This window comes from Rhamphochromis longiceps, linkage group LG1 (genome assembly GCF_057381845.1).
Source record: "Rhamphochromis longiceps isolate RC_006_pf linkage group LG1, R_longiceps_female_GT1.1, whole genome shotgun sequence".
Classification (NCBI taxonomy): Eukaryota; Metazoa; Chordata; class Actinopteri; order Cichliformes; family Cichlidae; genus Rhamphochromis; species Rhamphochromis longiceps.
The window spans coordinates 19,430,379-19,446,411 of NC_140557.1; the positions used below are offsets into that span (position 1 = coordinate 19,430,379).

Sequence of the window (16,033 nt, forward strand, 5' to 3'; positions counted from 1 at the left end):
CAGCGGAGGCAGCAGGAAGAACACCTGCGTCTCTCCTGGCACCAGGTGCTCCTCTCCTGTCTAAATGAGAGTAATCTCCCCTCTACTCTCCTGCCGTCTCTCACAAAGCAGATTAGTTTCGCTGTATGTTCCAGTCTGCTGATTCAGCTCCCTCAAGCACTGTGCTGGGTGCACCAGTTATAGGGGCCATCGTTCATCAGAGCAGCCCACTGTCACCCACTAATTGGCATAAAATATCACCAATTCTCAGCTCCTCTCACAAAGAGCCATCACTGCTGTATTGATTAGTTTTCATTCGCCCCTTTTCTTTTGAACTAGGTTATCACTGAACAGTCAGGCCTCTCTGAGTCGATCCAATATCCACTGAGGTGATGTGTGATGACAGAAGTACTGAAGGAATAGTTTTAGAAATTGTGCTAATCGCTGTTTTCTTCAGTGTCAGATGATATTATCTGTACAGGTCTTATATCTGTGTTTGTAAGATCTAATAATATCAGCATTAAACACAGAAACAATACAAGTTGAATCAATATGATGAATAAATTCATTTACAAACAACTCTTTCTTTAAAAAAAAAATCATATATATGTGTCACAGACTGAGATTCATTAAAGTTTGTTCATTGTGGCGAGATTTATTTTTTATATATATATATATATATATATTTTTTTATTTCTGCATACAAACAATTTAGAAGAGTTTTTAGCACTCAAGCTGCTGTCAGACAGTGCTGCTGAACAGGGAGTAAGGATGTGCTCATGGACTCATCACAGCCACCAGACTACTGTCAAAAAACAGTCATCTTACTTTAACTCTCAGTCAGATGTTCTAAAGTCTCACACCCAGTACTGTGTTCTCTGAGGTACCATTAGTGCTTTTGTGGATTGAGTTTGATGGATTTACACAGGATTCATAACTTATGACATATTTTTTAAACAAAAAGGCCTTTCCACATAAAGGGTGCATGACTTGCAAACCTCTGTCTTTGCTAACCTCTTAACAACCTTCTGCAAGTCAGACATTTATGTTAATGTTTGTTAAAGGTTTATTCACACATAGTTACAACAATGGCGAGAGTGCCACAGTAATAGTGATATTTGCCATACAAGCATTTACCTGCATTTTTAGCAACAACGGTTGGCATCATACACCCTGCTGAATTAAGTGAAAACAACACATTTATTTGTTTAAATCTCTTACTCCTTGTGATCCCATCATCACAAGAGTGTGTGAGTGTGTGTGCTGCAGCTGCCCCGCCCCTGAGGCTCAGAAAGTGAGATCGCTCTACTCGATTGGGAACACGAAAAATGCATCATAGACAAATGTTTTAATCTTATTGCAAATTAGGAACAGCTGATGAGATAAAACATCATTATGTGTGTGTTATTGCTGTTTAGGGCATTCTCTGGTGAGCTGAGCAACTCACAAAGATACATAAGAGATGTGAACAGTCCTAATTTTGTGTGCAGCTATTTGTCATTTTTGTCTGCCTGCAGTTAAAATGTTTCTAGGTCCACCCGAATAAGGTTCAGGTAACAACTTTTACCAAAAAGTTACCATAATGCTGATTTAAAGCTGGCAGTTTGAAAGGGGCTTTAGCTTAGCATAAAAACTGAACATGGTTGAAATGGTGAATCTGTGTCCAGCATCTCAACCCTTGGCTATAATACTAAAATTCTCGATACAAACAAAACTACTTTGTTCGAATGGTTAAAATAAGTGTTGGAGGGGGATTTTGTCTCCAGGGGACAAATCCAGGATCAATGTTTCCTTTTGCTGTTGTTTTCCGTAAGTTAAGTTGCCTTGCTGTTGCTTTTGGCTTTATATTTAAGTTAATCCTCGCTTATCAACTTGTTAAACACTAATACCTTCTGTACTATCTGAAAGCCCACACAGACATATTCTTTACAGCAGTGTATCTCAGATGACGTGGGTTTGGCTCAAGGGGAGCCCAGGTGTGCCATGGGATTTGTGGCAGCCAAATATTAGTTGAGCTGCACTAAAAATGAGTGACGTATAAATTTACCATAATGGCACACATCAGAGTTAGAGAGGAAGATGCAATTTTTGATGATGTGAAACTTATCACCAAGTTGTAGAGTAACCCACACAACACCTCTTAAAGGAAAACAAACTGACAGAAGAAACTAATGCTCGATGTCAGGTTAGAGCAACAAGTTGCCAAGCAAGCTGAAGAGGCACCTGGAAACCAGACAATCCTTTAAACAGAAACTCTGCTTTATTCGAAGATCACCAGATCACAATGAAGAGTAGCAGGTCTGTGGATTGAGTGAAAGTGTCTGATAACGAGAAGGTGTGAATGCAGTGGAGCTTATTGCAAAGCAAAAAATATGCCTTTATCGGTCAGTAATATCAGGGGATTTGATGATATTTCAGATGAAACAGAGGCCATTCTGTGTTTCTATGAATACAGGACGTTTTGACTCTTGCGTCATACTGTCAGCTACCTGTGGGGTTTTTGGTTTGTCTTTTTTTTGTACTACAACCTTGTGTCTCTGACAGTTTGGCATCACAATCACAATAAAAGGGTGGAATGCAGTCAAGCAAGGAAATCCTGCTCACCAATTAAGCAGAGCTCACACAGCATTAACTTTTCTATTGTTTAGCATTTTGGCTCAGTAGGTGTTACGTGGGTTTCTGCTGTGAGTCAGTGTCTGATCATAACTATTGTCAGACTGTGTGGGACTGTAGCGATGACAGTGTCTGGACTCGGCTTGACAGGTGGAGCAGATGAGGAATGAACTCCTGCAGGAGAGGGCTAGCAGACAGGACCTGGAGTGTGACAAGATTGCTCTGGAGAGACAGGTACACACTCCTGTCTGGAGGATAACAGCTACAGACTCAGTCCAAAACACACACTCATTTCATTTGTCTTTTCATCACATTCATTTGATTTGTCCATTTCCATCATTTTATTATCTGTACACAGACATGATTATGGTATAAACATACATTTGTCAAACACATCAGTGGTTTTCTCTCCCTGCCCTCTCTAGAATAAGGATCTGAAGGCCAGAGTGAGTCATCTAGAAGGCTCCCAGAAGTCCAACAGAGAGGGCCAGGTACCTCAGCTGGAGGAACGCATACATGAGCTGGAGGAGAGGCTGGAGGCGGAGGAGAGGTGAGATGGGAACTCCAACTGGGAATAGAGCTGAGGGGTGCTGTGGTTGAGGTGATGTAAGAGGAAACGGTGAGAGTTTAGTTTAAAGCTTCAGATGAAAGTTTATACCTGAACACATGGATTTAGGACACAGAGTCAGAAAGTTGGAGCTTATCTAAATGTATAGTTTAGTTTGCACTGGGAGATCGTCGGACTCTGTGTGATCAAACATATTAAAGAATTTGATCAGCTTGTAGGTCTTTGCGTCATAAAATGTACGCTGGTCTGAATTATTAGCTCATGTTTATGTTTAGTGATGCATCGCCTGTGTTTCAGGGAGCGCGCTAACATGCAGCTGGTGAACCGCAGGCTGGAGAGGAAGGTAAAAGAGATGATGATGCAAGTTGAGGAAGAACAGCAATCAATGCAAGATCAAAAGGACCAAGTATGTAACCCTTACCTTCATGCCCACTCTAACAGTCATTAAACTCTCTTTGCTCTGACTTAGACAAATGTCAAGACTAATAATTTATCAGGCAAATAAAAAAAAGAAAGAAAAAGAAAATACAATTTGATCTTAGTAGAACTCTTTTAACTCTAGACATGTTTTTCTTTTCCCCCTTCGTGAAGTTAAATCTGCGTCTGAAGGCACTGAAGAGACAGATGGACGAGGCCGAGGAGGAGATAGACCGACTTGAGCACAGCAAGAAGAAGCTGCAGAGAGACTTCGATGAGCAGCAGGAGGCCAACGAGCAGCTCCAGAGTCAGCTCAAAGCTCTGCGAAGCGAGTTGAGGTAAAAGCACAAACTCAGGAGGCTGAGCTTGGAGGTCTTTTTGGGCTCCTTCCTGCATGTTGACGTGCCTTTGGGCAAGAGTAGAGTGCTTAAAATACTTAGACTGCACACGCTCTACATAAATATCAGACCATTTACCATTATTGTATCTGAAATGAATTAGATTACAGTTACTAATTAAATAATTATGCCACTTGAGTTAAGTTGGTGGGCTCCTGCAGGTCATTGAAGGGTCTTAGAAAGTCAGAAATTAAAATCTGATGTAGGAATTTAATTTGTAGATGGTCAGGTTACGTTTGCTTATTTTTTAAAGACCTACAGTAACAATGGTGAACACTCCTGTTAAAAATGAAGTTTGTGTTTGTACAAGTCAGAGGTGTGTTTCAGGCAGTTTTTTCTGCTCTCAGATCTTTATGATGTCACACAGAGATGCATAATGTAATAATCTCACAGAAGCTCCACCTTGTCCCTGTTCAAACCTTTAGTTTATGAGGTGCAAGGAGGAGGAGCTCACACTCAGGATGGATTTAGGGCCTGCAAATAATGCAGAGCTGCTCTAGTAATGTCAAAGAACACACACATTATAACAAGAACACTCTTAATAGTTTTGTTTGTTTTTGTTTGTTCAGACGCAAGAACTCGCCTGCTTCGCTGCTCAGCAATCTGGATGACGACGAAGACGATGACATCAGCACCGATGGGGAGACGTACTTCAGCTCTTCCTCGGGGTACAAGCGCTCTTCGAGTCAGGACAACCTCTTATCGACCTTTTCTTTATAAACAAACTCTGAGGCTGGAAGTAAAGCTGCTTTATGTGCAACACTGTCACACCAAACGGCTGGAGAGCTGTGCCATGTGCTCCTGTAAACACTGAGCTGTGAATATTAAGACTTTCCAGCTAGGTGAGATAAATAAAATCCTCACTTCAGCAGCTTCAACGTCCATGAATTCACTCAGTATTATTAGAGCAGCTCTTTGATTAATTGGTGAAATCACAAAGGCAATGATGTTTTGTCCTGTCCAGTGAAAATTTTTGTAAATACGGTTTTAAAATGTTCATTTTATATTCCTGCGTTAAGCCCCATCTTCCAACATTTTTCTTTCTACTCTGAGTGGATCTTCCTTTAATGGGTTAAACATGCTTGTCAATGATTATTCCAGCATTGAATGCATTGTAAACAAATGAAACCTGTAATGTCTTTGTAACCGATATCCAGTTTTGACCCCTTCCTTTTTAATCTAATAGGTCACATTTACACACAGTATCTGAATATACATTTTATTTTTTATCATTGAGTTAAATGCAAAATATTTCCTTTTTTTTAAATTTTTTTTTATTTTTATTTTAATGATTGGAAATCAAGGGTATATGAAGTGAAATGTGCCAGGATGTTTTTTTTAAGTTATTTGTAGCTATAAATACAAAATCTCCTCTCAGTAAGAGGTTTTGTGTTTGTGTTTTTGTTTTTGTTTTTTTTGTTTTTTAGGGAACAGTAAATGAGGGACTTTGTACACATTCATTTTTATACAGTTTTATATAATCTAATGAGCAGTAAAATTACAAGTTTGTAATCACCATTCATCATGCAGGTTTCTTTTGATATTAGTGACATCACAGTGTTACTCACACATCTTCTGGAAGATGCTTTTCTGTCTTAACGTGATTTTTCTAGCATCTCCGAACAAAGCTGCACACATTAAAGCTGTTTTATACTGGAAACGCTTTGATTTAAAACATGTTTAAACTCTTACCTGTCTGTGATGAGCTGTGCCCGCTGTGTACATCAGCAGTGCCTGTAAGGACCACGTGAGGACCTTATGGGTCCTCCTTGGACCGAATCAGGGAATTTCTTCAGATAAACTGACAATCAATATTTTGCTGCACTGTGATGATTTGCACTCTGTGAGTTGGAGAGTGGATGAGCGAGACAAATTCCTGCCACTACCTCTCTGTACACTTAAATCCTGCTGAGGCTAAAATAAACTTCATTTCAGTTACTCTCACCTGTTTTTTGCTTGGTGCAGATCTCCTGACAACTATTCCTCTCAAGACTTTCTTTCTTTTAGACATTTTTTTTAAAGAATATTTTGTGCATCATGTTCTTTTTAAGTTTAAGTTTCTAGTTCAAACTTCTCCCCCTCCTTTCAGTCTAAGTGCACTCGAGGGTTCAGATATGGAAATTGGGCTGGTCTTCACTGTGCCATAGCTGTGGTGGTGAATGTTTCTAGGTTTTATATTTCACACAGAAACTTGCCCCGTTTGTTTAAAAAGTACACTGTCATCTTGCACAATGAAGCTTAAAAAAAACCCCATTTTAGATACTAGCTGAAGGAAAAGAATAAAAAACTGCAGTTTACAATAAAGTGCCACATGTGCTTAGTAAGGGCCTGATACTGTGGGGTGAAAAAATTTACATGTACAACAGTGATAACACAATGCAAGCAAGTAGTGCAAATTGCATCCATAAATGATATCTACACTGTAAAATGTTTGAGAAGAGGAGCATTTAATACTCCAGAATAAATGCGTTTCTAAGAATAGGAAGGTTTTGGCAGCACCTTCATTCTGTTTTAACCATTCTCTTGTAGATCTTCTGCTGTTCTTGGGATCATTGTCCTGTTGCATGACCTGATTTCAGTCAGGCTTTGTCTGCTGGACAGATGGCCTCACATGGAGCTCATGGTCCGCTCTGACTGTACGGTGTCCAGGTCCCATGACTACAAAACGAGTCCAAATCATCACCCTTCCACCACCGTGCTTGACGGCTATTATTGAGGTGTTTGTGCTGATATACTGTGTTTAGTTTCTCTTTGGTCTCATCTGTCCAGAGGTTTTCTGGTTTGTTCAAATTTAACTTTGCAAACATAAGCTGTGCTATGTTCTTTTTAAGAGAAGAGGCTTTCTCCAAGCAACCGTTCCAAACAAGCCATCTTTTTCCAATTCTACAGTCGTAAACTTTAACATTTAATATGCTAACTGAGATGCATAGAGTCTGATATGCAACTCTTTTTTTTGTAGTTTTGGCAAATGTCTTGAATGTTTTCCACTTGTGCATAATTCTTGTCCGTGTAGAATGATAGACTTCAAATTCTTTAGAAATGCCCTCCGTTTCCCAGATTTACGGTCAGCAACATTTGCTTCTTTAAGATCATTGCCAACATCTTTTCTCCAGGGCATTGTATTAACCCACTTCTGAAAGCTCCACGCCAACAAGCTGCCAAAACATCTGTTTTTATAGAGGTGCTCACACTGGCTGATGATCAGTTAATCACTGCATTTGATGATCAGCATCTGGCTGCTACTTACCCTCTTAATTCCCCCTGGACTGCACAGAGCACTGATCTATGAGAAATACTCAGGAGGATCTTCTTCAGAATATTTTGATGACCTGAATTTTTACCGACTATGCCCTGGCATAAATCACCTTGTATCAAAAAACTCTAGACATGAATGACAGCTGTAAAACAACAAAAGAAAAATAATCATGAACCTTGTGAAAAAGAAAACTACCTGAAGGAGTTTTGCATGACGCAAGATGCAAGCAACCTGAGCAATCAGATAAAGTCATCTGTTTGTCTGACATGTTAAAATATATAATTAAAAAAGGAAAATATGAACAGTCGAGTAAATCAAACCACCGACTGCATGTCCTGCAGTATTTGAGTAAATGCGCTGAAACCCCTGGATGAGGCTGAGACGATTTGATCAGTCTGCTGTGTAATGATCGCCGCTGACTTCCCTCGTGCTCGGGTAAAATCTGTGCAGGGTCAAAGCAGCTGTGTCAACAGAGGCTCTATCTTTAATTTCGTTCTCAGCGGGTCAATATTTTTCCTGCTGGAATGTATGGAGCAAATGCAGCCCATGTTTGGCCCAGATCAAGTTTCAGAGCACAGGTTTGACCTCCTTCAGTCTCTGGGGTAATAAAAAAAGAGTCCTGGCACGGAGCAGGAGCACAGAGCTAAAAGTCCTCTTTATTGTATTTTATTTTATTCAAACATTATGCAGAGAACTGTTCTCATTTTGACATTTAAATTTGTTTTTTTTTTTCTTGTTTAAAACTCACATTAAACCTTCTTTAATCTCTTTTTTAGTGCTTTTATTTTGTAGAGGACTCAGATTGAAAACGTTCTTGCCACTTGGGGCTGACCACAGCACTAAAAGGAGTTGAATAGATGGAGCTTTCTTATCCTCGTTGGCTGACTGGCTATTGTTGGCAGGGCACGACCTTAGTTTGCTGCTTTTCTTTGTGGGACAAACAAATCAACCTCCTCAAGTGCCACAGTATTATCTCTCTCTCCTGTGTTAAGCCAAGCAGCAAACTAATAGGGCCCGCAGGCTGCAAGGCTTAGGGGGGAAAGTTGTGTATGCCTAACAAGGTGATCATTCCTGGGATTCCTTCATGTGCTTCACTGGTTTCAGCAGGAGCGGCTGCAGAGCAGGCAGGAGGCACAGAGGGATGTCCTGGAGGTGAACTGTGGCTGTTTTGTGACACGAAGCTATAAATTTTGAGAAGGCAATCTATTTCACACGGAGCTCACCGTTTCACGGCTTCCCTTTCAAGTTTTACAAGTCTGACAGAAAGCTGGACCCAGAACTGTCACAGTGCCATGCTGCCCCCTAGAGGTGGAAAATATAGCAGAGTTCATATTTCACTTTTTCCTGATAAGGTTTTGGTTAGGAGCAAAACCAATGCAGTTACCTAAAATTCAACCAGATTAACTAAATATGAGAAAAATTCAGTGGTGAATAGGAATTAAATGGGATTCCTGCTTCTCTGCTCCATCACTTTTTCCGCTTGTATGCTCGCTTATGCTGATTTATTTCTTTATTTCTAATTTATTGCTTTCAACTTGATTATTAATATCCAGGGTTTATGAGAAATTACACTTATTTGCTGCATATAGATATTCTGTATGAAAAACTGCAGTTACTCTAGCTGCCGCTAGAGGTGCCGCTAGAGCTGCAATGTAGAGAAACCCAAACATCAAAAGCATGTGAGTGATTTTCTTTGTAGCTCATCCACCTGCAGGGCTACAGGCGTGGTCATGTTGATTAACAAGTGACCTCTCGGCATCATTAAACTGCACCTCTCCAGTGTGGAACGTTTTTAATAGGTTACCTGGCTAATGTTGTGACTTCTATGTTGCACACTCAGTCCAAGAAACGTGTGTTTCAGATTTGGTGAGTATTTTTGGTTATGTCTAATATGCCAGCCACTTTATTGGGTACACCTCACTAGTTCCCCTTTGCCTTCAGGACTGCTGTAATTCTCCTTGGCATAGATTCACTGGTCCAGGCCATTTAAGTACAGGGAACTCTTTGTCATGTTCAAGAACTCAGTTTGAGGTGATTTGAACTTTGTGACATGGTGTGTTATCGTGCTGGGTGTTGCCACCAGAAGAAGAGTACACTGTGGTCATAAAGGGATGGAGATGGTCAGCAACCATTCTCAGGCAGGCTGTGGTGTTTACATGATGCTCCATTAAAGTGAGCCAAGACAATATCCCGCACTCTTACACCAGAACTGTTGATACAAGGCAGGGTGTCATGTTGTTTACTCAAAATTCTGACCATACCATCTGAATGTTGTAGCATATGAAACTCATCTCTCAAAATTGAAACTTGTCAGACCAGGAAACATTTTTTCAGTCTGCTATTGCCCAATGCTGATGAACACGTGTTAATTGAAGCCTCAGTTTATCATTCCTAGTTGACAGGTACCTGGTGTGGTCTTCTGCTTGAAGATTTGGTGTGTTGATGCAGAGGTGCTCTTCTGCATACCTTTGTTGTATTTGAGTTACTGCTGAATTCCTATCAGCTCAGAGCAGTCTGGCCGCTCTGACCTCTGACATCAACAAGCCAGAGAACTGAAACTAATTGGATATTTTCTGTTTTCATCAAGATTCTCTGGAAACTGTTGAGATGGCTGTGTGGGAAAATCCCGGAAGATCAGCAGTTTGTGAAATATTCATACCAGCCCATCTGGCACAAACAACTACAGCACGTTCAAAGTCACTTAAATCACCTTTTTAATCCGCATTCTGATACTATATGTCCAAATGCACTGAATTGCTGCCATGTGATTGGCTGATTAGATATGTGTTAGCAACAGGGAAGCAAGAAGGAAGAGAATAATACGTCACTTTAAATTATTGTGACTAATTCAATGTGTATTTTTAAACCAACACCCACAGAGTTGTATTGTGTTTTTTCTGTGTTGATCAGCAGCAGTAACATCACTCAGAGACACTAAACAAACATCCTGTGGATGCCTCAGGCGCTGAATGTTACAGTGCAGCAGGACAAACCTGCTCTCAGGGTCTCAGGGTGTTTCCAGCACTGCCTACAGTGAAGGAACTATTCACACTCTTTACCTGCAGCCTCAAAATAATATAATCTGATACCCTCAAAGCTCCTGCTGACAGGAGCTTTGAGGGTATTAGATTATTATTAATTGTACATAATTTGATAATACATATTGCGCTATTACCTGTTATTACTGAACATTGTGTCACACCAGTGTAGAGCTATTTTGTACACGGATGTGAATGTCATCATTTGTTTCACATAGAAACCCCTAATCTAAAATGTACCCATACCTCAAAATACCTCAAAACTACCCCAGTAAGTGCACAGAGTTACTTCTCACTGTGTAATGATGTAATATTTCATTAACAGTAGTCTGAGATATATATGAGATCACCAGATTGGTGTCAGATTAGTTTTCTCTGTTTGTTTTCTATCTAATTATTAAACGATCACATCGTCATCAATCATCATTATCAAGTGGAGTCAGTCACAGAACTATAAACAAGATAATTGATTCTTGACATTAGATCAATGAATAGGTGGGTTATCAAAACTTGATGGCCGGCTATAAAGGCTAAAGCCTCAAAGGACAGTTGTAAATGTCTTGTCCTTTATTTACGGCACAGAGGCTGGGAAAACATCTAACGCTGTGTCACAACAGGAGTGTTTTGTTTGTTTTCCATCTGAAAGAATAAACGCCCAACAGGTTAGATGGCCGCCTCAGGAACAATTATCAAGGCTCAACATTGTACTAATCTCTCAGTATACATATATATTACTTTGTAAAACAAAAACAGCTTAAACTCCATTCCAGGTCATGCGAAATCAGGTGACATCAAATTAGCACACCAGCATTATCAGTGAATGTGAGTTTTTATTAATAAAACCTGTGCATTACTTTGCAAATTTCAGTGTTCGAAGTTTAGCAAATGTGAAGTATTTCGTGCACTGGCTGTCTGATTACTCTCCTGGAGTTAAAAGTAAATTTTTTGCTAGGAAGTGACGTGAAATGGAAATATGATTACCTCAAAAGCAGTGGCCTAAAGTTCATTAATGCTGGGTGACTGAACTCCAACAGCAACACCTGCTTGCTTCACATTTCTAAAAACATCATGGCGTTGTGAAACCATGTCATTTCATCACAGATGCAGCATTTGTCTGTCAACAGTTGTAAAGTTGCTGCTGCAGCTGTCAGGGAATGATGAAGTGTGGGACTGAGGACTCGATACAGGACGAGATCCATGGTCAAACTGACACAAGATGGAAGATAGGCCTATTTATACACAGAAAGTTATTTATTTGACATCAGGACTATTTATACATAAAGGGTTGATCATACAGCAGGACCGTTTATACACAGAGAGGTAGGGAACAAAGCTCAGAACAACATAAAACAAATGGCAACAATCGGGGATGCAAGGAAAACATGGCCAGGAAAGGAAAGCTAGGTAAGAACATATGTGTCACGGCGACGGATGGCCGGTACTGAATAGGACTCAGGTGCAGAAACCCAGAGCGGAGACAGTAGATGATTTAACAGTTTATTACGGTTAAGTGCAAGGGGGAAAAAAAAAGGGAAACGTGGCAAAGACAGAAAATGACGAGACGTGGAGCCTTGGTGTGGCGTGCCCAGGGGAACGTGGCTAGGGCGAGGGAACGAGGCCTGAGAAGTGGAACGGAGCTGAGTGGGGAACAGTCACACTGAGGGGAGAGGATATAGGAGTTAGGCAGGTAGTGAAGGCAGCTCAGAAGTGGCCAATATAAGAGCAGCAATTCTTACTTGCAGTTAGGGACCTGGAGTGTTTGAGAGGGGGATGATGAAGATCCAGGGGAGGCTGAGTGGCATGGAAAGGCTGACCTGAGATCCGGGGCTCCAGATGGAGTGTGATGGCAGGAGGGCAGGCAGGTGAGGCACAGAGGGATTTCCAAAATGATCACTAGGTATCCCGAGTCCGGAGGTGGAGTGAGCCAGGGTGGGTACAGCAACTGTAGTACAAAAGAGTCTTTGTTAGTAAGATAAATCACAGCGAGAATTTGAAACACAAGACCTGTTACCAACATGGGTTGATGACAAACTGGCAGTGAGTGAACATCGATGTGTGGTTTAAATCCCTCTGGCTTGATTGCCTGCAATAGGCTCCAGGTGTGCAGGAGCTGGAGTTGGCCCTGCCCAGGGGCGGATCCCAGGTCAGTTCAGGAGCCTAATGGAAACTCCAGCCACCCACCGTAGACCATGACAATATGCTAAACATAGAGACTAGAAGACTCACATTAAACATGAAAAAAGAGATGTCGGATCAAAATCAAGACATGAACCAAATCTCGATGAAACTCATCGCTGGAATAATCGTGAAGTAGGAACTAAAGACAGAATATTACACTAAATGCACAAAACTCTATGGGATCAAACTTTTGGGGCCAAAACCAGGGATCATGACAGTAGCAGCAACTACAAGCTGAAATTCACTGCTGCAGGGATGCTGAGAAGTCACCAACTACTGTTGTCGGTTTCAACAGCTAAATCCCACACAAACAGCCAGTCCCACACACCAAAAAGATCAAACACCTGTAATCTGCACGCAACAGCAAACAATAGTCTCCTTATTACTGTGTTTAATGTGAACCTCTAATTATCATTGTCTTCTAGTGGTGGCGAATGTGCTCAGATACTTTAATTAAGTCACAACAGCAATACACATTCCTCTACGTAAAACTACTGCAGTGGAAATAAATAAATGCAAGTATGCAGTTTGTTTTTAAATGTACTTAAAGTGTCGAAGAAAATACATTCTAACAGCTTGGATTGTAGTAGTATTATACATGACATTAGCATTTTGTTAATGTTGAGTCATTACTGTGTGATCAGGAGTTTACAGAAGTAATCATTACTGATCAAATCTGACAATTACCGCCATCATCACTCATTCATTTCCTCGTGTTTATTACAGAGGGGCTGGAGCCTGTAGCTGTTAACGATAGGAGGACGCCCGAGTATTTGGAGTACTCAGAGAGAACAAGCAAAGTCTGCACAGAAACAGGCCCCACCTGGCTGGTGTCTTCAAAACCACGATCTTCTGCCTTCGTCAATTAAAAAGAAAGACCGGAAAAAGTAAAAGTTTCCTGAGCAAAAACTTGCTTTTCCAGCCACAAATTTTGTGTGACAGTTTAAACCAGATACAGCTTGAGCTGATTTCATTTTGGTGGAAATTGGGTCAAAGTAACAGCAAATTTGAAATCAGTAAAACTGTATATTACCCACAGTTTTTTTATGTGTCATCTCCAAACCTCACTACAATATTCGGGACAGAGACTAAACTACAAAGTTTTAGTACAGCTGTTGCCCTCCGCAGGGAGTTGTGCTCTCTGTGTGCTCTTGCTACGGTAGTATCAGTTGAATAATCTTAATCTGTAACCTGTACATACCAGTTTAACCATATTTCCTTTGGGTAGAAGTAAAACTCCAGCTAATATTTTTTACATTCCTAAAACATCCTTATGCACTTATTACTAATCATTAAAAACTCAATCATACTTATTATAAAGTTAAAATTGCCATTTACATTTGCTTTAAAGAGCGTGAAATGGGAAGATCAGGTGGTGGCGTCATAAATAAAAGACTGTGTAGCTGGAGGCTGCAGGCTGTGGCCTGCTTCACTCACTGTTTATTTTTCTTTTCACTTGTCAGTGCTCCCACCTTGGAGCACTGAAGGTGTATTTGATGCTCTGGATAGGAGGACAGACTCACACTTACGTAACATTTGTGAATGATTAATAAATGAATAAAAACACACTAACGGATGGTATAGTGGTCTACTCGTCAGCACTGTTGCTTCACAGTCTCTTTAAATCTACCCACAGTGTGGGTCTGTTGTGTGGAGCAGGTGAGTCTAAGTTGGCTGCAGGTATGAATATGAGGTTGTGTCTCTCTCTCTCTTTGTGTTTACTCTTTGATAGACTGGTGATCTGTCCAGGGTGCAGGGCAGGGGTGGGCAATTCCAGGCCCCGACGGCCGGTGTCCTGCAGGTTTTAGATCTCACCTTGGGTCAACACACCTGAATCACATGATTAGTTCGTTACCAGGCCTCTGGAGAACTTCAGGACATGTTGAGGAGCTAATTTAGCCATTTAAATCAGCTGTGTTGGCTCAAGGACACATCTAAAACCTGCAGGGACACCGGCCCTCGAGGCCTGGAGTTGCCCACCCCTGGTGCAGGGTGTACCCCACGTCTTGCCCTATGACACCTGCGACAGACTCCAACCTGTCTGTGACCTTGAATTAGTTAGGAAGAAGAATGTTATTGTTTATGTCACAATATTATGACATAACTAATAGCATCGCTAAAGATGAATTAAAATCGCTATTTAGTGTTCTTTGTTTACTAACATTATTAACAACACTGTTTACTCTATTTTGCTATTTGTCATGTATGAATTATTACTCTGTTTTCTGCTTATAAATGTACTCGTGTTGCTTCTTTATGTAGAAAGTATTTTTAGAAACTTTTTCGTCCTGTAAATCTGGTTGATGTTGTGACACCAGTACTGTGGATTTAATCCAGAGAGTGACTTTGTGATTGTGACGGGAGGTGAATATCATTATGAGAGAGAACTTCCATATGACATTGGACTTGGACAGAGTGGCTGCCTTACTGATTGCAGAAACACCATTTGTTTGATGTCTGGTTAACGATTAACCACAGAGTCCAGTAGAAATGCATCTCGTATTATTCTGCGAGCTTTTCTCATCATATTTATTGACGTGAGCTAACAGCAAAGCTTTGATGAAGCACCACGTGCAGCTGAACGAGCTCTCGCCAGGCAACTTGAGTCTTTAAACTTGATTCCTCATTCTTCAGAGACTTTGTCTCTAGTTTCTATTGAAAGGGAGTGACTGCAGCCATTCAAAAGAGGAATGTGATCTGGCTGTGCAGAAGACTGGGCTTCTGGTCCTCAAAGATAATTGTCAGCATGAATAATCATAAGCAGAGCGCATATTATGTCAGTGTAAAACCAAGTAAAACATGGAGTGGTAAGGAAGAACATTAAAAAATCATGTTTGCAGTGCGGTCTTTCTTTTCATCCCTCTCACGATATCAATAATTGATCTAGTGTAGCACCTCTGTTGGCTGGTTGGCATTCACAGTCATGTGGAAAAGCAACACCCTCGCTGTTTTCATTAGGAGGATGAGTAGCAGCCAGGTGCTGCTAATGAAAAGCACTCGATTAAGTGACAGTCAGCACCTCTATAAAAGCACAAGTTCTGTCGGTTTACTGGTCTGTATCATTCAGCTGTGTGTTAACACAATGCCACAATCTTCCCAGCAAATTCAACCCCAGGTCAGATCATGTAATGAAAAAAAAAGGAAAAAAACTACATCTCAGACTCTACAGGCCTCAGTCAGCACGTTAAATCTTAAAGCTTATGACTGTACGATTGAAAACAGAACAAGTATGGTTTGTTTAGAAGACTGAGGTGACGCAGGTGAAACAAACAAAAAGCGCCCCTTCATTGGTGCATAAAATTCAAATAACAAAGTCCATAAACAAATTCATCTAAATCCAGCAGGGGGGGACAGAAGGAAGCGTGCTAAGAGTAAGCAAACACTGTAACAGAGGACAAAGGTAAGACAGCGTTATTTATACTCACACACTGACCAGAGACACAGCTGGGAGGAAACAAGACACAGGTGGACACAATCAGCACAATCACAGAGGAGGAAGTAAGACTGAACACAAGACAGAGGACAACTAAGTAGCAAAGTAAAACAGGAAGAAAGTAACAATGACTAAAGCGGGAAACTCAATACA

General features: G+C 40.8%; 1 protein-coding gene and 1 long non-coding RNA gene across 3 annotated transcripts in view; one reads left to right on the plus strand and one right to left on the minus strand.

Moving 5' to 3' along the window:
* The window catches only part of cgnl1 (cingulin-like 1), a 34,766-nt gene extending 28,401 nt beyond the window's left edge, over nucleotides 1-6,365 (plus strand). The window contains exons 15-19 of one of the 2 annotated variants that reach the window (XM_085401606.1): nucleotides 2,743-2,826; nucleotides 3,018-3,142; nucleotides 3,458-3,566; nucleotides 3,752-3,915; nucleotides 4,545-6,364. In XM_085401606.1, coding sequence (XP_085257732.1) covers nucleotides 2,743-2,826; nucleotides 3,018-3,142; nucleotides 3,458-3,566; nucleotides 3,752-3,915; nucleotides 4,545-4,695 — 633 coding nt within the window. In that variant the 3' untranslated portion in view covers nucleotides 4,696-6,364. Of the gene's footprint in view, nucleotides 1-2,742; nucleotides 2,827-3,017; nucleotides 3,143-3,457; nucleotides 3,567-3,751; nucleotides 3,916-4,544 lie in introns of both variants that reach the window. The other variant, XM_085401614.1, reaches the window with a different exon arrangement.
* A 5,181-nt stretch (nucleotides 6,366-11,546) lies between these two features.
* On the minus strand, nucleotides 11,547-12,335 carry LOC146678618 (uncharacterized). Its single transcript, XR_014912383.1, has 3 exons — nucleotides 12,285-12,335; nucleotides 12,006-12,211; nucleotides 11,547-11,926 (listed from the first exon to the last, which is right to left on the minus strand). It is a non-coding gene; the product is annotated as an uncharacterized LOC146678618 (long non-coding RNA).
* Nucleotides 12,336-16,033: the final 3,698 nt, after the last annotated feature.